At 47.3% G+C, this 26,412-nt stretch overlaps 1 protein-coding gene across 2 annotated transcripts in view; it reads right to left on the reverse strand.

The window, feature by feature from the left end:
* The window catches only part of LOC116937998 (ELAV-like protein 1), a 45,066-nt gene extending 21,019 nt beyond the window's left edge, over positions 1–24,047 (reverse strand). For both annotated transcript variants that reach the window (XR_012931863.1, XM_076059252.1), the window contains exons 1-5: positions 23,901–24,047; positions 9,725–9,923; positions 7,584–7,687; positions 5,843–5,996; positions 2,364–2,479 (exon numbers count right to left, since the gene is read on the reverse strand). Coding sequence is in view for 1 of the 2 variants with exons in the window: in XM_076059252.1 (XP_075915367.1) it covers positions 2,364–2,479; positions 5,843–5,996; positions 7,584–7,687; positions 9,725–9,923; positions 23,901–24,032 (705 nt within the window). In the remaining variant the exon portion in view is untranslated. The remainder of the gene's footprint in view (positions 1–2,363; positions 2,480–5,842; positions 5,997–7,583; positions 7,688–9,724; positions 9,924–23,900) is intronic.
* Between the last annotated feature and the right edge of the window lie 2,365 nt (positions 24,048–26,412).

Here is a 26,412-nt window from a genome sequence, read left to right on the forward strand (position 1 = left end):
TTGGCTCCGTAGCTCCGCTAGGCTTGTGACCGTTCAACAGGCGAATGGCTGTAGTACTAGTACTATAGTAGTACTACTACTATAGTACTAGTACTATAGTAGTACTAGTACTATAGTAGTAGTATTCACCTTGACGCTGATTGGCTCCGTAGCTCCGCTAGGCTTGTGACCGTTCAACAGGCGAATGGCTGTAGTACTAGTACTATAGTAGTACTACTATAGTACTAGTACTACTATAGTAATAGTATTCACCTTGACGCTGATTGGCTCCGTAGCTCCGCTAGGCTTGTGTCCGTTCAACAGGCGAATGGCTGTAGTACTAGTACTATAGTAGTAGTAGTACTACTATAGTACTAGTACTACTATAGTAATAGTATTCACCTTGACGCTGATTGGCTCCGTAGCTCCGCTAGGCTTGTGACCGTTCAACAGGCGAATGGCTGTAGTACTAGTACTATAGTAGTACTACTACTATAGTACTAGTACTACTACAGTAGTAGTATTCACCTTGACGCTGATTGGCTCCGTAGCTCCGCTAGGCTTGTGTCCGTTCAACAGGCGAATGGCTGTAGTACTAGTACTATAGTAGTACTACTATAGTACTAGTACTACTATAGTAATAGTATTCACCTTGACGCTGATTGGCTCCGTAGCTCCGCTAGGCTTGTGTCCGTTCAACAGGCGAATGGCTGTAGTACTAGTACTATAGTAGTACTACTATAGTACTACTATAGTAGTACTAGTACTACAGTAATAGTATTCACCTTGACGCTGATTGGCTCCGTAGCTCCGCTAGGCTTGTGACCGTTCAACAGGCGAATGGCTGTAGTACTAGTACTATAGTAGTACTACTATAGTACTAGTACTACTATAGTAATAGTATTCACCTTGACGCTGATTGGCTCCGTAGCTCCGCTAGGCTTGTGTCCGTTCAACAGGCGAATGGCTGTAGTACTAGTACTATAGTAGTACTACTATAGTACTAGTACTACTATAGTAATAGTATTCACCTTGACGCTGATTGGCTCCGTAGCTCCGCTAGGCTTGTGACCGTTCAACAGGCGAATGGCTGTAGTACTAGTACTATAGTAGTACTACTATAGTACTAGTACTACTATAGTAATAGTATTCACCTTGACGCTGATTGGCTCCGTAGCTCCGCTAGGCTTGTGTCCGTTCAACAGGCGAATGGCTGTAGTACTAGTACTATAGTAGTACTACTATAGTACTAGTACTACTATAGTAGTAGTATTCACCTTGACGCTGATTGGCTCCGTCGCCCCGCTAGGCTTGTGTCCGTTCAACAGGCGAATGGCTGTAGTACTAGTACTATAGTAGTACTAGTACTATAGTAGTAGTATTCACCTTGACGCTGATTGGCTCCGTCGCCCCGCTAGGCTTGTGACCGTTCAACAGGCGAATGGCTGTAGTACTAGTACTATAGTAGTAGTACTAGTACTATAGTAGTAGTATTCACCTTGACGCTGATTGGCTCCGTAGCTCCGCTAGGCTTGTGTCCGTTCAACAGGCGAATGGCTGTAGTACTAGTACTATAGTAGTAGTACTAGTACTATAGTAGTAGTATTCACCTTGACGCTGATTGGCTCCGTAGCTCCGCTAGGCTTGTGACCGTTCAACAGGCGAATGGCTGTAGTACTAGTACTATAGTAGTAGTACTAGTACTATAGTAGTAGTATTCACCTTGACGCTGATTGGCTCCGTAGCTCCGCTAGGCTTGTGACCGTTCAACAGGCGAATGGCTGTAGTACTAGTACTATAGTAGTACTACTATAGTACTAGTACTACTATAGTAATAGTATTCACCTTGACGCTGATTGGCTCCGTAGCTCCGCTAGGCTTGTGACCGTTCAACAGGCGAATGGCTGTAGTACTAGTACTATAGTAGTACTACTATAGTACTAGTACTACTATAGTAATAGTATTCACCTTGACGCTGATTGGCTCCGTAGCTCCGCTAGGCTTGTGACCGTTCAACAGGCGAATGGCTGTAGTACTAGTACTATACTACTAGTACTACTATAGTACTAGTACTATAGTAATAGTATTCACCTTGACGCTGATTGGCTCCGTAGCTCCGCTAGGCTTGTGACCGTTCAACAGGCGAATGGCTGTAGTACTAGTACTATAGTAGTAGTACTAGTACTATAGTAGTAGTATTCACCTTGACGCTGATTGGCTCCGTAGCTCCGCTAGGCTTGTGACCGTTCAACAGGCGAATGGCTGTAGTACTACAGTAGTAGTACTACTATAGTAGTACTACTATAGTACTATATAGTACTAGTACTACAGTAGTAGTACTAGTACTATAGTAGTAGTACTAGTACTATAGTAGTAGTATTCACCTTGACGCTGATTGGCTCCGTAGCTCCGCTAGGCTTGTGACCGTTCAACAGGCGAATCGCTTCCTCTGCCTCAGTCTTCTTGTCAAAGCGAATAAACGCCACGCCTCTCGAGATGCCTACACACACAGATAGACACACAGATAGACACACAGATAGACACACACAGATAGACACACACAGATAGACACACACAGAGAGACACACAGACACACACAGATAGACACACACAGATAGACACACACATAGATAGACACACACCTCTCGAGATGCCTACACACACAGATAGACACAGATAGACACACAGATAGACAGATAGACACACACAGATATAGACACACAGATAGACACACAGATAGACACACACACAGACACACACAGAGAGACACACACACAGATAGACACACAGATAGACACACACACAGATATAGACACACACAGATAGACACACACAGATAGACACACACATAGATAGACACACAGATAGATACACACAGATAGACACACACAGATAGACACACACAGATAGACACACACATAGATAGACACACAGATAGACACATAGATAGACACACACCTCTCGAGATGCCTACACACACAGATAGACACAGATAGACACACAGATAGACAGATAGACACACACAGATAGACACACACAGATAGACACACACAGACACACAGATAGACACACACACAGATAGACACACAGATAGACACAGATAGACACACAGATAGACACACAGATAGACACACACACAGACACACACAGAGAGACACACACAGATAGACACACAGATAGACACACACACAGATATAGACACAGATAGATACACACACACAGATAGACACACACACAGATAGACACACAGATAGACACAGACACACAGATAGACACACACAGATAGACACACAGATAGACACACACAGATAGACAAACACAGATAGACACGCAGATAGACACACACAGATAGACACACACGCAGATAGACACACACATATAGACACACACATATAGACACACACACAGATAGACACACACACAGATAGACACACAGATATAGACACACAGATATAGACACACAGATATAGACACACAGATAGACACACACAGATAGACACACAGATAGACACATAGATACACACACAGATAGACACACACAGATAGACACACACAGATATAGACACAGATAGACACACACCTCTCGAAATACCTACACACAGATAGACACACAGATAGACACACACAGATAGACACACACAGACACACACAGATAGACACAGATAGACACACATAGATAGACACAGATAGACACACACAGATAGACACACAGATAGACACACACAGATACACACACATACACACAGATAGACACACACACAGATAGACACACAGATAGACACAGATAGACACACAGATAGACACACACAGAGAGACACACACACAGAGACACACAGATAGACACACACACAGATATAGACACAGATAGATAGACACACACATATAGACACACACACAGATAGACACACAGATAGACACAGACACACAGATAGACACACACAGATAGACACACACATATAGACACACACATATAGACACACACAGACACACAGATAGACACACAGATATAGACACACAGATATAGACACACAGACACACACAGAGACACACACACACAGACACACGCACAGACACACGCACAGACACACGCACAGATAGACACGCACAGATAGACACGCACAGATAGACACACACAGAGAGACACACACACAGAGACACACAGATAGACACACACACAGATATAGACACAGATAGATAGACACACACATATAGACACACACACAGATAGACACACAGATAGACACAGACACACAGATAGACACACACAGATAGACACACACATATAGACACACACATATAGACACACACAGATAGACACACACAGACACACAGATAGACACACAGATATAGACACACAGATATAGACACACACACAGACACACACAGAGACACACACACAGAGACACACACACACAGACACACGCACAGACACACGCACAGACACACGCACAGATAGACACGCACAGATAGACACACACAGATAGACACACAGATAGACACGCACAGATAGACACACACAGATAGACACACAGATAGACACACACAGATATAGACACACACAGATATAGACACACACAGAGAGACACACAGATAGACACACACAGATATAGACACACACAGATAGACACACACACAGATAGACACACAGATAGAGACACAGATATAGACACACACAGATAGACACACACAGATAGACACACACAGACACACAGATAGACACACAGATAGACACAGACACACAGATAGACACACAGATAGACACACACAGATAGATACACACAGATAGACACACACAGATAGAAACACACAGATAGACACACACATATAGACACACACATAGATAGACACACACACAGATATACATACACAGATAGACACACACAGATAGACACACACAGATAGACACACAGATAGACACACACAGATAGACACACACAGACAGACACACAGATAGACACACACAGATAGACACACACAGATAGACACACAGATAGACACACACACAGATAGACACACACACAGATAGACACACACAGATAGTCACCAGTCTAGTCAGTCACCAGTCTAGTCAGTCACCAGTCTAGTCACCAGTCTAATAAGTCACCTGTCTAGTCACCAGTCTAGTCACCAGTCTAGTCACCAATCAGTCACCAGTCTAGTCACCAGTCTAGTCAGTCACTAGTCTAGTCAGTCACCAGTCTAGTCACCAGTCTAGTCACCAGTCTAGTCACCAGTCAGTCACCAGTCAGTCACCAGTCTAGTCACCAGTCTAGTCAGTCACTAGTCTAGTCAGTCACCAGTCTAGTCACCAGTCTAGTCACCAGTCTAGTCAGTCACCAGTCTAGTCACCAGTCTAGTCACCAGTCTAGTCACCAGTCTAGTCACCTGTCTAGTCACCTGTCTAGTCACCTGTCTAGTCACCAGTCTAGTCACCAGTCAGTCACCAGTCAGTCACCAGTCTAGTCACCAGTCTAGTCAGTCACTAGTCTAGTCAGTCACCAGTCTAGTCACCAGTCTAGTCACCAGTCTAGTCAGTCACCAGTCTAGTCACCAGTCTAGTCACCAGTCTAGTCAGTCACCAGTCTAGTCAGTCACCAGTCTAGTCACCAGTCTAGTCACCAGTCTAGTCACCAGTATAGTCAGTCACCAGTATAGTCACCAGTCTAGTCACCAGTCTAGTCACCAGTCTAGTCACCAGTATAGTCAGTCACCAGTCTAGTCACCAGTCTAGTCACCAGTCTAGTCACCAGTCTAGTCACCAGTCTAGTCACTAGTCTCATCAGTCACCAGTCTAGTCACCAGTCTAGTCACCAGTCTAGTCACCAGTCTAGTCAGTCACCAGTCTAGTCACCAGTCTAGTCACCTGTGATCTGATCCACCAGAATCCGTGAGGTGATGATGTGGCCGTACCGGCCAAACAAAATCTCCAGCTCCTTCTGAGTCATCGCTTTGGGCAGGCCGGTGACGTACAAATTGGTGTCCTTCAACTCCTCCGAGCTGGGACGTGCGTAGGACACCTTAGATAGACACACGGTGAGAGACACAGAGTGTGGGAGAGAGACAGAGTGAGAGACAGAGTGAGAGACAGAGACACAGAGTGAGAGACAGAGACACAGAGTGAGAGACAGAGAGTGTGGGAGAGAGACAGAGACACAGAGTGAGAGACAGAGTGAGAGACAGAGTGAGAGACAGAGAGAGAGACAGAGAGAGAGACAGAGAGAGAGACAGAGTGAGAGACAGAGAGACAGAGTGACAGAGACACAGTGAGAGAGACAGAGTGTGGGAGAGAGACAGAGAGACAGAGTGAGTGTGGGAGAGACACAGAGTGAGAGACAGAGACACAGAGTGAGAGACAGAGACACAGAGTGAGAGACAGAGAGACACAGAGTGAGAGACAGAGACAGAGTGAGTGTGGGAGAGAGACAGAGAGAGAGACAGAGAGACAGAGTGAGAGACAGAGAGACAGAGTGAGAGACAGAGACACAGAGTGAGAGACAGTGTGGGAGAGAGACAGAGAGAGAGAGACAGAGAGACAGAGTGAGTGTGTGAGAGAGACAGAGACAGATAGACAGAGACACCAATTTGTGACGTACAAATTGGTGTCCTTCAACTCCTCCGAGCTGGGACGCGCGTAGGACACCTTAGATAGACACACGGTGAGAGACAGAGAGACACAGAGTGAGAGACAGAGACACAGAGTGTGGGAGAGAGACAGAGAGACAGAGTGAGAGACAGAGAGGCAGAGTGAGAGGCAGAGTGAGAGACAGAGAGACACAGAGTGAGACACAGAGTGTGGGAGAGAGACAGAGTGAGAGGCAGAGACAGAGTGAGAGACAGAGTGAGTGTGGGAGAGAGACAGAGACACAGAGTGAGAGACAGAGACAGAGTGAGTGTGAGAGAGACAGAGTGAGAGTGGGAGAAAGACACACAGATAGACAGAGACAGAGTGACGTACAGATTTGTGTCCTTCAGCTCCTCCGAGCTCGGACGCGCGTACGACACCTTAGATAGACACGGGGAGAGAGACAGAGGGGGAGAGAGAGAGACAGAGAGAGACAGTCTCTGTCTGTCTGTGTCTCTCTGTGTCTCTCTGTGTGTCTCTGTGTGTGTGTCTCTCTGTCTCTGTGTCTCTCTGTATCTGTCTCTCTGTATGTCTCTCTCTCTCTGTCTCTCTGTCTATCTCTGTCTGTGTCTGCTACCTTGATTGTCTTTGGACTGGAGTCGTAGTCCGTTGAGAGTGCCGATGGCTTTCTGTGTCTGTGTGTGTCTCTCTGTGTCTCTGTCTGTCTCTGTGTGTCTCTCTGTGTGTCTCTCTGTGTGTGTCTCTCTGTGTGTGTCTCTGTGTGTGTGTCTCTGTGTGTGTGTCTCTCTGTGTGTGTGTCTGTGTGTGTGTCTCTGTGTCTCTCTCTGTGTGTCTCTCTGTCTCTGTTTGTCTGTCTGTCTCTGTGTGTCTCTCTGTGTCTGTCTCTGTCTCTCTCTGTCTCTGTGTGTCTCTCTGTATCTCTGTCTGTCTCTCTGTGTGTCTCTCTGTGTGTGTCTCTGTGTCTGTCTCTCTGTGTGTCTCTCTGTGTCTGTCTCTGTGTCTCTGTGTGTCTGTCTGCTACCTTGATTGTCTTGGACTGGAGTCGTAGTCCGTTGAGAGTGCCGATGGCTTTCTCAGCCTCACGGGGATCCGAGAAGTTCACAAAACCGTAGCCCAGACTCATCCCTGAAGCAGCAACAACAACAACATCATCAACATCATCAACAACATCAACAACAACATCAACAACATCATCATCAACATCAACAACATCAACATCATCAACAACAACATCATCAACAACATCATCAACAACAACAACAACATCAACAACATCATCATCAACATCAACAACATCAACATCATCAACAACAACATCAACAACAACATCAACAACATCAACAACATCAACAACATTAACATCATCGTCAACATCAACATCAACATCATCAACATCAACAACAACATCAACAACATCAACAACAACATCAACATCATCAACAACAACATCAACATCAACAACATCATCAACAACAACATCATCAACATCAACAACATCAACAACATCATCAACATCATCAACAACATCAACAACATCAACAACATCATCAACATCAACAACAACAACATCAACAACATCATCAACATCATCAACAACATCATCAACAACATCAACAACAACATCAACATCATCAACAACATCAACAACAACAACAACATCATCAACATCAACAACAACAACATCATCAACAACAACATCATCAACAACAACAACATCATCAACAACAACATCAACATCATCAACATCAACAACATTAACATCATCAACAACATTAACATCATCGTCAACATCAACATCATCAACATCAACAACAACATCAACAACATCAACAACAACATCAACATCATCAACAACAACATCAACAACATCAACAACAACATCAACATCATCAACAACAACATCAACATCAACAACATCATCAACAACAACATCATCAACATCAACAACATCAACAACATCATCAACAACATCATCAACAACATCAACAACATCAACAACATCATCAACATCAACAACAACAACAACAACATCAACAACAACATCAACATCATCATCAACAACATCATCAACATCATCAACAACATCATCAACAACATCAACAACAACATCATCAACAACAACATCAACAACATTAACATCATCAACAACATTAACAACAACATCAGTAGTAGTAGTAGCATCATCAGTAGTAGTATCATCATCATCAGTAGTATCATCATCAGCAGTAGCATCATCAATAGTAGTATAATCATCCGTAGTAGTAGTATAATCATCAATAGTAGTAGTATCATCATCAATAGTAGCATCATCAACAACATCAACATCAGTAGTAGTAGTATCATCATCAGTAGTAGTATCATCATCATCAGTAGTATCATCATCAGTAGTAGTATCATCACCAGTAGTAGTATCATCATCATCAGTAGTAGTATCATCAGTAGTAGTAGTATCATCATCAGTAGTAGTATCATCATCATCAGTAGTAGTATCATCAGTAGTAGTAGTATCATCATCAGTAGGAGTAGTATCATCATCAGTAGTAGTATCATCATCAGTAGTAGCATCATCATAATCAGTAGTAGTATCATCATAATCAGTAGTAGTATCATTAGTAGTAGTATCATCATCAGTAGTAGTAGTATCATCATCAGTAGTAGTATCATCATCATCATCAGTAGTAGTAGTATCATCATCAGTAGTATCATCATCAGTAGTAGTAGCATCATCATCAGTAGTAGTATCATCATAATCATCTTCAGTAGTATCATCATCATCAGTAGTAGTATCATCATCAGTAGAAGTATCATCATCATCAGTAGTAGTATCATCATCAGAATCATCATCATCAGCAACATCTTTTAGTCACCGTGTCTCTCTCACTGTGTCTGTGCATCTCTGTGTCTGTGTGTGTCTGTCTCTCTCTCTGTGTCTCTGTGTGTGTCTCTGTGTGTGTCTCTGTGTGTGTCTCTGTGTGTGTCTCTGTGTGTGTCTCTGTGTGTGTCTCTGTGTGTGTCTCTGTAGGTGTCTCTGTAGGTGTCTCTGTAGGTGTCTCTGTAGGTGTCTCTGTAGGTGTCTCTGTAGGTGTCTCTCTCTGTGTCTCTCTGTGTCTCTCTGGTGTCTCTGGTGTCTCTGGTGTCTCTGTGCGTGTCTCTCTTTCTTACCGGTGAGCTTGTCTCTGATGAGTTTGCACGTGTCCACGTGACCCACGCTGCTGAACAGGTGATGCAGATCTTCCTGACTCATGCTCTGAGGGAGGTAGTTCACGATGAGGTTTGTGAGACCAGCTCCGTCATCGGATGAGGCGAGGGAGCCTGTCTCGCCGGGAGACTGCTGTCCACCTCCGAGCTTGGAGATCTCCATCTGGATAGACACAGAGACAGACAGAGAGAGAGAGACACACACGGTGAGAGAGAGACAGAGAGAGAGAGAGACGGTGAGAGAGAGATAGAGAGAGAGACACACAGTGAGACACAGAGAGAGAGACACACAGTGAGAGACAGAGAGACACAGTGAGAGAGAGAGAGAGACACAGTGAGAGACAGAGAGAGAGACACACAGTGAGAGACAGAGAGACACAGTGAGAGACAGAGAGAGAGACACAGTGAGAGACAGAGAGAGAGACACAGTGAGACACAGAGAGAGAGACACACAGTGAGACACAGAGAGACACACAGTGAGAGACAGAGAGACACAGTGAGAGACAGAGAGAGAGACACAGTGAGACACAGAGAGAGAGACACACAGTGAGAGACAGAGAGACACAGTGAGAGAGAGAGAGAGAGACACAGTGAGAGACAGAGAGAGAGACACAGTGAGACACAGAGAGAGAGACACACAGTGAGAGACAGAGAGACACAGTGAGAGAGAGAGAGAGAGACACAGTGAGAGACAGAGAGAGAGACACACAGTGAGAGACAGAGAGACACAGTGAGAGACAGAGAGAGAGACACACAGTGAGAGAGAGACAGAGAGAGAGACACACAGTGAGAGAGAGACAGAGAGAGAGACACACAGTGAGAGACAGAGAGACACAGTGAGAGACACACAGTGAGAGACAGAGACACACAGTGAGACACAGAGAGAGAGACACACGGTGAGAGACAGAGAGACACACAGTGAGAGACACACAGTGAGAGACACAGAGACACAGTGAGAGACACAGAGATACGGTGAGAGACAGAGAGACACACGGTGAGAGACAGAGAGACACTGTGAGAGACAGAGAGACACACAGTGAGAGACAGAGAGACACACAGTGAGAGACAGAGACACACTGTGAGAGACAGAGAGACACAGTGAGAGACAGAGACACACAGTGAGAGACACACAGTGAGAGACAGAGAGACACACAGTGAGAGAGAGACACGGTGAGAGACAGAGAGACACACAGTGAGAGACAGAGACACACGGTGAGAGACAGAGACACACAGTGAGAGAGACAGAGAGACACACAGTGAGAGACAGAGAGACACACAGTGAGAGAGAGACACGGTGAGAGACAGAGAGACACACAGTGAGAGACAGAGACACACGGTGAGAGACAGAGACACACAGTGAGAGAGACAGAGAGACACACAGTGAGAGACAGAGAGACACACAGTGAGAGACACAGAGAGACACAGAGTGAGAGACACAGAGAGACACAGAGAGAGACACACAGTGAGAGACAGAGAGAGAGACACACAGTGAGAGACAGAGAGAGACACACAGTGAGAGACAGAGAGAGACACACAGTGAGAGAGACACACAGTGAGAGAGACACAGTGAGAGACAGAGAGACACACAGTGAGAGACAGAGACACACAGTGAGAGAGACACAGTGAGAGACAGAGAGACACAGTGAGAGACAGAGAGACACACAGTGAGAGACAGAGAGACACAGTGAGAGACAGAGAGAGACACAGTGAGAGACAGAGACACACAGTGAGAGACACAGAGAGACACACAGTGAGAGACAGAGACACACAGTGAGAGACAGAGACACACAGTGAGAGACAGAGACACACACAGTGAGAGACAGAGACACACAGTGAGAGACAGAGACACACAGTGAGACACACAGTGAGAGAGACAGAGAGACACAGTGAGAGAGACAGAGACACACAGTGAGAGACACAGAGAGACACACAGTGAGAGAGACAGAGAGAGACACAGTGAGAGACAGAGATACGCACGGTGAGAGACAGAGAGACACAGTGAGAGACAGAGACACAGTGAGAGAGACAGAGACACACAGTGAGAGACAGAGACACACAGAGAGACACACACAGTGAGAGACAGAGAGACAGACAGTGAGAGACAGAGACACAGTGAGAGAGACACACAGTGAGAGACAGAGACACACAGTGAGAGACAGAGACACACAGTGAGAGACAGAGACACACAGTGAGAGATAGAGACACACAGTGAGAGAGACAGAGAGACACACAGTGAGAGAGAGACACACAGAGAGATACACACAGTGAGAGACAGAGAGACACACAGTGAGAGACACAGAGAGACACAGTGAGAGACAGAGAGACACACAGTGAGAGACAGAGACACACACGGTGAGAGACAGAGACACACAGTGAGAGACAGAGAGACACACAGTGAGAGACAGAGACACACAGTGAGAGACAGAGAGACACACAGTTAGAGAGACACACAGTGAGAGAGACACACAGTGAGAGACAGAGACACACACAGTGAGAGACAGAGACACACAGTGAGAGACAGAGAGACACAGTGAGAGAGACAGAGAGACACACAGTGAGAGACAGAGAGACACACACAGTGAGAGACAGAGACACACAGTGAGAGACAGAGAGACACACAGTGAGAGACAGAGAGACACACACAGTGAGAGACACAGAGAGAGACACGGTGAGAGACAGAGACACACAGTGAGAGACACAGAGAGAGACACGGTGAGAGACAGAGAGACACAGTGAGAGAGACAGAGAGACACGGTGAGAGACAGAGAGACACAGTGAGAGAGACACACAGTGAGAGACACAGAGAGATACGGTGAGAGACAGAGAGACACACAGTGAGAGACACAGAGAGAGACACGGTGAGAGACAGAGAGAGACACAGTGAGAGACACAGAGAGACACACAGTGAGACAGAGAGACACACGGTGAGAGATAGACAGAGAGAGAGACACACAGTGAGAGACAGAGAGAGAGACACACAGTGAGAGAGACACACAGTGAGAGATAGAGAGACACACAGTGAGAGACAGAGAGATACGGTGAGAGACAGAGAGACACACAGTGAGAGACAGAGAGACACACGGTGAAAGAGAGACACAGAGAGAGAGACACACGGTGAGAGAGACAGAGAGAGACACACAGTGAGAGACAGAGACACACAGTGAGAGACAGAGAGAGAGACACACGGAGAGAGACAGAGAGACACAGTGAGAGACAGAGAGAGACACACAGTGAGAGACAGAGAGACACACAGTGAGAGACAGAGAGACACAGTGAGAGACAGAGAGAGAGACACACAGTGAGAGACAGAGAGACACACAGTGAGAGACAGAGAGACACAGTGAGAGACAGAGAGAGACACACAGTGAGAGACAGAGACACACAGTGAGAGACAGAGAGAGAGACACACAGTGAGACACACACGGTGAGAGAGACAGAGAGAGACAAACGGTGAGAGACAGACACACAGTGAGAGACAGAGAGACACACAGTGAGAGACAGAGAGACACAGTGAGAGACAGAGAGACACAGTGAGAGACAGAGAGACACACAGTGAGAGACAGAGAGACACAGTGAGAGACAGAGAGACACACAGTGAGAGACAGAGACACACAGTGAGAGACACAGAGAGATACACAGTGAGAGAGACACACAGTGAGAGAGACACACAGTGAGAGACACAGAGAGACACACAGTGAGAGACAGAGAGAGACACACAGTGAGAGACAGAGAGACACACAGTGAGAGACACAGAGAGACACAGTGAGAGACAGAGAGACACACAGTTAGAGAGACACACAGTGAGAGACAGAGAGACACACAGTGAGAGACAGAGACACACACGGTGAGAGACACAGAGAGAGACACACAGTGAGAGACAGAGACACACACAGTGAGAGAGACATACAGTGAGAGACAGAGACACACAGTGAGAGACAGAGAGACACACTGTGAGAGACAGAGACACAGTGAGAGAGACAGAGACACAGTGAGAGACAGAGACACACACAGTGAGAGACAGAGACACACAGTGAGAGACAGAGAGACACAGTGAGAGACAGAGAGAGAGACACACGGAGAGACACAGTGAGAGAGACACACAGTGAGAGACAGAGAGACACACAGTGAGAGACAGAGAGAGATACACACAGTGAGAGAGAGACAGAGAGACACACAGTGAGAGACAGAGAGACACACAGTGAGAGACAGAGACACACAGTGAGAGACAGAGACACACAGTGAGACACAGAGAGACACACAGTGAGAGACAGAGACACACAGTGAGAGACAGAGACACACAGTGAGAGACAGAGAGACACACAGTGAGAGACAGAGAGAGACACACACAGTGAGAGACAGAGAGACACACAGTGAGAGACAGAGAGAGACACACAGTGAGAGAGAGAGACACACAGTGAGAGACAGAGACACACAGTGAGAGACAGAGACACACAGTGAGAGACAGACACACAGTGAGAGACAGACACACAGTGAGAGGCACAGAGAGACACACAGTGAGAGGCACAGAGAGACACACAGTGAGAGGCACAGAGAGACGCACAGTGAGAGACAGAGACACACAGTGAGAGACAGAGACACACAGTGAGAGACAGAGACACAGTGAGGGACAGACACACAGTGAGAGAGACAGAGACACACAGTGAGAGAGACACACAGTGAGAGACAGAGAGACACACAGTGAGAGACAGAGAGACACACACAGTGAGAGACACAGAGAGACACACAGTGAGAGACAGAGACACACAGTGAGAGACAGAGACACACAGTGAGAGACAGACACACAGTGAGAGACAGACACACAGTGAGAGGCACAGAGAGACACACAGTGAGAGGCACAGAGAGACACACAGTGAGAGGCACAGAGAGACGCACAGTGAGAGACAGAGACACACAGTGAGAGACAGAGACACACAGTGAGAGACAGAGACACAGTGAGGGACAGACACACAGTGAGAGAGACAGAGACACACGGTGAGAGAGACAGAGAGACACAGTGAGGGACAGACACACAGTGAGAGAGACAGAGAGACACACAGTGAGAGACAGAGAGACACACAGTGAGAGAGACACACGGTGAGAGAGACACACAGTGAGAGACAGAGAGACACACAGTGAGAGAGACACACAGTGAGAGACAGAGACACACAGTGAGAGACAGAGAGACACACAGTGAGAGACAGAGACACACAGTGAGAGACAGACACACAGTGAGAGACAGCGAGAGACACAGTGAGAGAGACACACAGTGAGAGAGACACACAGTGAGAGAGACACAGTGAGAGACAGAGAGACAGACACACAGTGAGAGACAGAGAGACACACAGTGAGAGACAGAGACACACAGTGAGAGATACACAGTGAGAGACAGAGAGACACACAGTGAGAGACAGAGAGACACAGTGAGGGACAGAGAGACACACAGTGAGAGACAGAGAGACACAGTGAGAGACACAGACACAGTGAGAGACACACAGTGAGAGACAGAGACACAGTGAGAGACACAGAGAGATACACACGGTGAGAGAGAGACACACAGTGAGAGAGACACACAGTGAGAGACAGAGAGAGACAGAGAGACACACGGTGAGAGAGACAGAGAGACACACAGTGAGAGACACAGAGAGACACACGGTGAGAGACAGAGAGACACACAGTGAGAGACACAGAGAGACACACAGTGAGAGACAGAGACACACAGTGAGAGACAGAGAGAGACACAGTGAGAGACACAGAGAGACACACAGTGAGAGACAGAGAGACACACAGTGAGAGACACAGAGAGACACACAGTGAGAGACAGAGAGACACACAGTGAGAGACAGAGACACACAGTGAGAGACAGAGGCACACAGTGAGAGAGACAGAGAGACACACAGTGAGAGACAGAGACACACAGAGAGATACACACAGTGAGAGACAGAGATACACACAGTGAGACACACAGTGAGAGAGACAGAAAGACACACAGTGAGAGACAGAGACACACGGTGAGAGACACACAGTGAGAGACAGAGAGACACACAGTGAGAGACAGAGACACACAGTGAGACACACAGTGAGAGAGACAGAGAGACACAAAGTGAGAGACAGAGACACACAGTGAGAGACACACAGTGAGAGACAGAGACACACGGTGAGAGAGACAGAGAGACACAGTGAGAGAGACACAGTGAGGGAAAAAAGTATTTGATCCCCTGCTGATTTTGTACGTTTGCCCACTGACAAAGAAATGATCAGTCTATAATTTTAATGGCAGGTTTATTTGAACAGTGAGAGACGGAATAACAACATCAAAATAATCCAGAAAAACGCGTGTCAAAAATGTTATAAATTGATTTGCATTTTAATGATTTGACCCCCTCTCAATCAGAAAGATTTCTGGCTCCCAGGTGTCTTTTATACGGGTGACGAGCTGAGATTATGATCACACTCTTAAAGGGAGTGCCCCTAATCTCAGCTTGTTACCTGTATAGAAGACACCTGTCCACAGAAGCAATCAATCAATCAAGATTCCAAACTCTCCACCATGGCCCAAGACCACAAAGAGCTCTCCAAGGATGTCAGGGACAAGATTGTAGACCTATACACAAGGCTGGAATGGGCTTACAAGACCATTGCCAAGCAGCTTGGTGAGAAGGTGACAACAGTTGGTGCGATCATTCGCAAATGGAAGAAACGCAAAATAATCTGTCAATCTCCCTCGGCCTGGGGGCTCCACGCAAGATCTCTCCTCGTGGAGTTGCAATGATCATGAGAACGGTGAGGAATCAGCCCAGATCTACACGGGAGGATCTTGTCAATGATCTCATAGTCACCGAGACAACAATTGGTGACGCACTACGCCGTGAAGGATTTAAATCCTTGCAGCGCCCGCAAGGTCCCCCCTGCTCAAGAAAGCACACACACACACATATATATTTATCGATTTAAATACTTTCGTGACTGCAATGATTCATCTTCTTTGGTTCTTTCGGTAAAGTCACCACCACCACCACGTAGAATGAGAATTAAATAATAAATTGATAAAATAAAATAACACAATAATATTGTATAATAAAATAATAAATTGATAACATAATAAATTGATAAAATAAAATAACACAATAATATTGTATAATAAAATAATAAATTGATAACATAATAAATTGATAAAATAAAATAACACAATAATATTGTATAATAAAATAATAAATTGATAAAATAAAATAACACAATAATATTGTAAAATGAAATAATAAATTGATAAAATAATAAATTGATAAAATAAAATAACACAATAATATTGTATAATAAAATAATAAATTGATAAAATAATAAATTGATAAAATAAAATAACACAATAATATTGTATAATAAAATAATACATTGATAAAATAATAAATTGATAAAATAATAAATTGATAAAATAACACAATAATATTGTATAATAAAATAATAAATTGATAAAATAATAAATTGATAAAATAAAATAACACAATAATATTGTGTAATAAAATAATAAATTGATAAAATAATAAATTGATAAAACAACACAATAATATTGTATAATAAAATAATAAATTGATAAAATAAAATAACACAATAATATTGTATAATAAATTGATAAAATAAAATAACACAATAATATTGTATAATAAAATAATACATTGATAAAATAATAAATTGATAAAATAATAAATTGATAAAATAACACAATAATATTGTATAATAAAATAATAAATTGATAAAATAATAAATTGATAAAATAAAATAACACAATAATATTGTATAATAAAATAATACATTGATAAAATAATAAATTGATAAAATAAAATAACACAATAATATTGTGTAATAAAATAATAAATTGATAAAATAATAAATTGATAAAACAACACAATAATATTGTATAATAAAATAATAAATTGATAAAATAAAATAACACAATAATATTGTATAATAAATTGATAAAATAAAATAACACAATAATATTGTATAATAAAATAATAAAATAATAAATTGATAAAATAACATAACACAATAATATTGTAGAATAAAATAATAAATTGATAAAATAAAATAACACAATAATATTGTATGATAAAATAATAAATTGATAAAAGAAACTCACACAGAGACTCACACAAAGACTCACACAGAGACACACACAGAGACTCACACAGAGACTCACACAGAGACTCACACAGAGACTCACACAGAGACACACAGAGACTCACACAGAGACACACACAGAGACACACACAGAGACTCACACAGACAGAGACAAAGAAACTCACAAAGAGACACAGACTCACACACAGACACACACAAAGAGACACAGAGACACACGCACAGAGACACAGACACACATACAGAGACACGCACAGAGACACGCACAGAGACTCACAGAGACTCACACAGAGACACACTCAGAGACTCACACAGAGACACTCACAGAGACTCACACAGAGACTCACTCAGAGACTCACACAGAGACACTCACAGAGACTCACACAGAGACTCACACAGAGACTCACACAGAGACACACAGAGACACACACAGAGACTCACACAGAGACTCACACAGAGACTCACACACAGAGACACACACAGAGACTCACACACAGAGACACACACAGAGACACACACAGAGACACACACAGAGACACACACAGAGACACATACAGAGACACACACAGACACAGAGACTCACACAGAGACTCACACAGAGACTCACACAGAGACTCACACAGAGACACACACAGAGACACACACAGAGACACACACAGAGACACACACACAGACACACACAGAGACTCACACACAGAGACTCACACACAGAGACTCACACAGATAGACACAACAACAACAACAACAACCGCCATTCGCCACTAAGTGGCGGTGACGTCACCACGACGCTTGTGCCAGGCCATGTGCACCCTGAGGCCACGTGAAGTGTCGAACGCCCGCTGGCAGGAGGTCACGGGACAGACCCAGGTGCCACGGGTCGACTGACTGAGATGACTGGCTGATGCACCACCTGTGCCCCCTACTGTGCCAACCTGCTGTGCTTTAGCCACCCGGCGCTCCGCTCGTTGTTGTGAGCGTCGCTCCTCCGCCCTCCGTTGTTGTTGGAGGGCGACTGCCTCCAACTGCCCAGTAGCATCCTTCACGAGCCTCCTCCACAGAGGCCGATCTTGACACCGCTGGTACCAGTCATCGGCAAGTCCACTCAGCTCCACGTCCTCCTGTACCACATCACTCCATCTCTTCTCTAGCCCGTGCCGCGCCCGCTTAGCCCCCTCAATCCGGCCAAACAAAAGCTGTTTCGGCATGCGGTGGCTGGGCATGCGGGCTACATGACCCAGCCATCGCAGCCTTGCCTGCCGGAGGAGCTCACCGATGGGACCCTGCCCAGATCTTTCAAGGATTTGTGAGCTCCTCACACAATCCAGTCTGGTTAAACCCAGGATGGATCGTAGGCAGGCCAGCCTAAATGTTTCTAACCGGCGAAGATGTTCCATTAGGGGGGTCCACGTTTCGCAAGCGTAGAGAAGGGAGGGAATGACCGTGGCCGAGAAGACCTGAAGCTTAGTGCGGAGCGACAGACCAGGTAGCTTCCACACAGCGTTACGCAACCGATGAAAAGATATTGCCGCTCGACTGATTCGGAGTGAAACCTCTGCTGTTAAACTGGTGCCAGTCATAAGCACACTGCCCAGGTATGGGAAACTCTCCACTCTCTCCACAACTGCCCCATCACCGATTGGGAGTTGTGGGGGTGGAGTGTCCGATGGTACAAAATACCCAGGCAGGTGCTTGGTTTTGGTGGGGCTGATGGTAAGGCCCCACCTCTTAGTGGCACGCTCCAGTCTCAGCAGCAGCGTCTCCAACTCCTCCTCTGACTGAGCAGCTATTACCAAGTCATCAGCATACATAACGTGGTTGAGCAATAGGGAGCCATCCCTTGACCGCACCCGGGCATCGATTAGCCTCCCATTATATCTGTACCATATGGAGATTCCCCCGGTACAGCTATTGAAGGCTTCACGAACTACGTGGTCAAAATAGATGTTAAATAATGTGGGAGCCAGAGGACATCCCTGTCGCACCCCAAGGTGTACAGGGAATGGCTCTGACTCCCGGCCACGTAGTTTTACCCGGGCCCGCTCACCATCATGAAGGTCCTTAATGATCGTGAGCAGAGGGTCAGGTACTCCAAAAGCACGAAGAACGACCCAGAGCCCAGGCCTACTGATGGTATCATAGGCCTTGACCAGGTCAATAAAGCAGAGATGTAGGTCTTGTTGGAATTCCCTACACCTCTGCTGTAGCAGACGGACAGAAAATATGGCATCTGTGCAGGACCGCCCTTTCCTGAAACCGCATTGGGGCTCCGCAAGCCTCTCCTCAGCGTGCCTGGCAAGGCGATGCTGAATAATCCTTGCCAGGACCTTTCCCGGCACACTGAGGAGTGAGATGCCCCTGTAGTTGTTACAGTCTGTGCGGTCCCCCTTCTTAAAAAGGGGGACCACCAGGGCATCCTTCCAATCCTGCGGAACCCGTCCAGTGGTCCAGACTGTTGTTATGATGTCATATAGGGCAGTCTGTGCACAAACGCCACCCTCCCTCAGCATTTCGCTTGGAAGATCATCTCTGCCCGCTGCCTTTCCTGGTCTCAGACTCCGAATCACCTTCAATACTTCCTCAGCAGATGGCACCTCAGCCAGCCACTCACAGGGGGTGACTTCATCCAATATTTGAGGCACCGCAGCCTCAGCAGGGTCATCCTCACTTTGTGCCACGATGTTTTCCTGGCTGAGGGATTTTCCCTCCCCCAGGACCTCACAGAAATGCTCAGCAAATCTGCGAACCTGTTCCTGGGGGTCGGAAATTGGATCGCCGTTTTTTCCCCTAATGATGGTAATAGGTGTGGCGCTGCAGGTTACTTTTTTGATGGAGTTAAATAGAGATTTGTGATCACGGGCCACTGAGGCAGACTCCATCTCCTCAGCAACCCGCGACCACCACCCATCCTTGCAGCGCCTCACGGCTCTCCGAACCTCCGAGCGAAGGCTGCGGTAAGCCTCCTCATTCTCTGACGTGGGACTCTGTAGCCGATGACAGTGGGCCTGTCGCTTTTTCTCAACCATCGTGAACAACTCCTCTGTCATCCAGGGTGTCTGGGGAGGTCTGGACCGCGTACCCAAAGCAGCCATTGCAGCTGCATGAGTCACAGTCCTAAACCTCGCCCATTTACCCTCGACATCAGGAGGAGTCGGGGACGATGCCAATCCCAGCCGCAAGCGATGATGAAATTCTCGCTTGCAACTTTCATCAGATAACTGAGACCAGGCCACTTTAGGTTGGAATGGGGTCCTGGGTGTACACCCACCACCGGAGTGGAAGAATGGCAGGCGCATCTTACAGATGACTAGTCGATGGTCAGAGGGCAGATCAGCTCCACGGTAGGTCCTGGTGTCAAGGACATGGGCTCGCATTCGCTGGTCCGTCACTATGTAGTCCAGCAGATGTTCTTGCTTGGACCCGGCATGCATCCATGATGTTGTGTGGATGCGCCGATGCCGGAACAGCGTGTTGGTAATTACAAGCCCATGGGCTGCACAAAAATCTAGCAGCCTCCTACCGTTGTTATTGAGCTGATCTGGCCCATGCCCTCCAATCACTCCAGGCCAGGTGCCAGTATCATGACCAACTCGGGCATTGAAGTCACCCAACATGATGACTCTATCCCGAGGGGCCACTTTAGCCAGCACCTGTGACAGGAGGTCATAGAAGGCATCTGACTCATCGGCTTTGCCTGCATCCCTCCACGGATGTTCATCTTCGGTGGGGGCATAAGTAACCACGACCACCATTCCTCGCCTCCTGTTGATGGGAAGGCGAGCCCAAAGTAGCCTGGGGCTTACAGCTTCCCACACCTCACCGCCACGCTCCCACGCCCCCTTCATTCTTTTGTTCAAAAGAAGACCCACACCCTGTTGTTTGGCAGTCTGCTGCCCCGAGTAGAGGACTGTCCACCCCTCATGGTGGCAGGAGCCAGAGCCGGTCCACCGGACCTCCTGAATGCCGCATAGATCCAGGCGGTACCGGTCCAGCTCCCGACAGAGGAGTGGCAGCCTCTCCTCTGCAGTGAGCGTTCGAACATTCCACGTGGCCAACCGTAGTGGCTTTTCGTTGTTTCTGGAGTAGCCCCGAGGGTAGGTATTCAATCTCCTGGCTCCGCCAATTGGGGTTTGGCCAGGAGACGTCATAGACGCCTGGCCCCCCGGGGCCTCCGGCACAAGCTTAGTTGTTACATATTTAAATTTAATTCGTAGTTTCGTGGTAATTAATTGAAGGTGGAGGGGTTACCAGCCCCTCGCACCCGTCCAGAGCCCCCGTTTAGCCCCTGTGGTGGATACATATGCCATGAGGGGAGGAGCCAATCAAAATTGGATCTCCCCCCACAGCGCTGTCCACGACAGAGTTGCCCGTCCGGCATCGCGGTGCCAGATAGACACACACACAGAGACACACACACAGACACACACAGAGACACACACAGAGACACACAGACACACAGACACACACAGAGACACACACAGATAGACACACACAGATAGACACACACACAGACACACACAGATACACACACACACAGATACACACACACACAGATACACACACACACAGATAGACACACACAGATAGACACACACAGATAGACACACACAGATAGACACACACATAGATAGACACACACAGATAGACACACACAGATAGACACACACACAGACACACACAGATACACACACACACAGATAGACACACACAGATAGACACACACAGATAGACACACACAGATAGACACACACATAGATAGACACACAGATAGACACACACAGATAGACACACACAGATAGACACACACACAGACACACACAGATACACACACACACAGATAGACACACACAGATAGACACACACAGATAGACACACACATAGATAGACACACAGATAGACACACACAGATAGACACACACAGATAGACACACACAGATACACACACACACAGATAGACACACACAGATAGACACACACACAGATAGACACACACAGATAGACACACACAGATAGACACACACATAGATAGACACACAGATAGACACACACAGATAGACACACACAGATAGACACACACACAGACACACACAGATACACACACACACAGATAGACACACAGATAGACACACACAGATAGACACACACATAGATAGACACACAGATAGACACACACAGATAGACACACACAGATAGACACACACACAGACACACACAGATACACACACACACAGATAGACACACACAGATAGACACACACAGATAGACACACACAGATAGACACACACAGATAGACACACACATAGATAGACACACAGATAGACACACACAGATAGACACACACAGATAGACACACACACAGACACACACAGATACACACACACACAGATAGACACACACAGATAGACACACACAGATAGACACACACATAGATAGACACACAGATAGACACACACAGATAGACACACACAGATAGACACACACACAGACACACACAGATACACACACACACAGATAGACACACACAGATAGACACACACAGATAGACACACACAGATAGACACACACAGATAGACACACACATAGATAGACACACAGATAGACACACACAGATAGACACACACAGATAGACACACACACAGACACACACAGATACACACACACACAGAGAGACACACACAGAGACACAGAGACACACACAGAGACTCACACAGAGACACACACAGAGACACACACAGAGACACACACACAGAGACACACACACACAGACACACACAGACACACACACACACAGACACACACACAGAGACACACACAGAGACACACACAGAGACACACACAGAGACTCACACACAGAGACACACACAGAGACACACACAGTGACACACACAGAGACTCACACACAGACACACACAGAGACACACACACACAGACACACACACACACACAGACACAGATAGACACACACACACAGACACACACACACAGATAGACACACACACACAGACACAGTCACCTTAAGACGCCGCAGGGTCGATGTTGATGTCACCGCTGTCGAGGTGGAGGAGGTGGTGGTGGTGAAACGTCGGACCCCTCCGCCGAGGCTGATGAGGTTGGAGCGAGGGAGCGGGAACCGCGGCGTCTTCATAGACGCGGGGGAGGGTACGCGGGTAGCAGCGCGGAGTGGCGGGGGTCAGGAGGAGGAGGTGGTGAGGAGGTGAGGAGGTGGTGAGGAGGTGAGGAGGTGGTGGTGAGGTGGTGGTGAGGTGAGGAGGTGGTGGTGGTGAGGTGAGGAGGTGGTGAGGAGGTGGTGAGGAGGAGGTGGTGGTGAGGAGGTGGTGGTGAGGAGGTGAGGTGGTGGTGGTGAGGTGAGGTGGTGGTGAGGTGGTGAGGAGGTGGTGAGGAGGTGAGGTGGTGGTGAGGAGGTGGTGAGGAGGTGGTGAGGTGAGGAGGTGGTGGTGAGGTGGTGAGGAGGATGGAGGAGGTGGTGAGGTGAGGTGAGGAGGAGATGGTGGTGGTGAGGAGGTGGTGAGGAGGGAGTGGTGAGGAGGGAGTGGTGAGGTGAGGTGGTGGTGGTGAGGAGGTGAGGAGGTGGTGGTGAGGAGGTGGTGGTGGTGAGGTGGTGAGGAGGAGGAGGTGGTGAGGAGGTGGTGAGGAGGGTGGAGGTGGTGGTGAGGAGGTGGTGAGGATGGAGGTGGTGGTGAGGTGGTGAGGAGGGTGGTGGTGAGGAGGTGGTGAGGAGGTGAGGAGGGTGGTGGTGAGGAGGTGAGGAGGTGGTGAGGAGGAGGGTGGTGGTGGTGAGGAGGTGGTGGTGAGGAGGATGGAGGTGGTGGTGGTGAGGAGGTGAGGAGGTGGTGAGGAGGTAGGGAGGTGGTGAGGTGGTGAGGAGGGTGGAGGTGAGGAGGTGGTGGTGGTGAGGAGGGAGTGGTGAGGGGGTGGTGATGAGGGTGGTGGCCGAGGTGGTTGTAGTGGTGAGGTGTTGATGATGATGATGTTGATGATGATGTTGATGATGTTGATGATGATGATGTTGATGATGATGATGTTGATGATGATGTTGATGATGATGTTGATGATGATGATGTTGATGATGATGTTGATGATGATGTTGATGATGATGTTGATGATGTTGATGATGATGATGTTGTTGATGTTGTTGATGTTTATGTTGTTGTTGTTCTTGTTGATGTTTATGTTGATGTTCTTGTTGATGTTTAAGTCTGCGCGGGTTTTCTCGAGACGAGCAATGGAGGCTGCGGCGCGCGCGCTCTCGCGGGAGAAGGCGAAGATGGCGGCGGCGTTGTCGTCACTTCCGGTGTGGAACGGAAGTGGGGGAAGAGGTTTTTTGTGGGGGGTGACGTCGCTTCCTGTGTGAAACGGAAGTCGGCGAGGGAGGGTTTGTTGGGTGACGTCACTTCCGGTGTGGAACGGAAGTTGGGGGAGGGGTTTTTTGGGGAGGTGACGTCGCTTCCTGTGTGGAACGGAAGTGGGGGGAGGGGTTTTTTTGGGGGGCGTGACATCACTTCCTGTCTGGAACGGAAGTGGGCGAGGGGGGGGTTGTGGGGAGTGTCGTCGCTTCCTCTGTGGAACCGAAGTGGGGGAGGGGTTTTTAAGGGGGGGCGTGACATCACTTCCTGTGTGGAACGGAAGTGGGCGGGTGGGGTTTGTCGGGTGACGTCGCTTCCTGTGGGGGAGGGGAAGTTGAGGGGGTTGAGGGCTGAACGATTTTAATCGATTTGAAATCGAAATCGCAATATGAAACGATTTTTTTGCGATTTTAAATTTTAAAGTTCTATGTTTGATCGTTCTATTTGAATTAAAACATTTTAATGAATACATGTTGGAAGCAATTCATATCTTGGTGGCGCGGGTGACGTCACCGCGAGAACGGGGGGGGGGAACGAGCGAGTGACGTCACTGCGATGTCGATGCGCGAGTGACGTCACCGCGAGGATCGAGGGGAACGCGCGGGTGACGTCACTGCCAGGTAAGGGGCGGCGTTGGTTGACGTCTTTCACGCGTGGAGAGAGGGGGGGAGGAGCGCGCTGATTACGTCATCGCGAGAAAAGCGCGGGAAAATGCGGTGACGTGCTTACAAGCGACGGCGCGAGACGGAAGAGGGGTTAATCCGGGATGGGAGGAGAGAGCGGGGGTGACCACGTGACCTGCAGCGGAGGAGGGGTTAAATAAAAGGCGGGAAGCGCTCGCGCCGTCCTCCCCCTTCCCCCTCATTCGATGAGAGGGGCACCACGTGACCTGCAGGGGAGGAGGAGTTAAATAAAAGGCGGGAAGCGCTCGCGCCGTCCTCCCCCTTCCCCCTCATTCGATGAGAGGGGCACCACGTGACCTGCAGGGGAGGAGGGGTTAAATAAAAGGCGGGAAGCGCTCGCACCCTGTCCTCCCCCTTCCCCCTCATTCGATGAGAGGGGCGCCACGTGACCTTGGTGGGGGAGGGGTTTAAAAAAAGGCGGGAAGCGCGCGCGCGATCGTGCTGGGCGGGGGTGAGTGGCGGGCCTGGTGTTGAATGA

This window comes from Petromyzon marinus (genome assembly GCF_048934315.1).
Source record: "Petromyzon marinus isolate PM22_M1 ecotype Great Lakes invasive population chromosome 85 unlocalized genomic scaffold, UKy_Petmar_22M1.pri1.0 chr85_unloc.1, whole genome shotgun sequence".
Taxonomy (NCBI): Eukaryota; Metazoa; Chordata; class Hyperoartia; order Petromyzontiformes; family Petromyzontidae; genus Petromyzon; species Petromyzon marinus.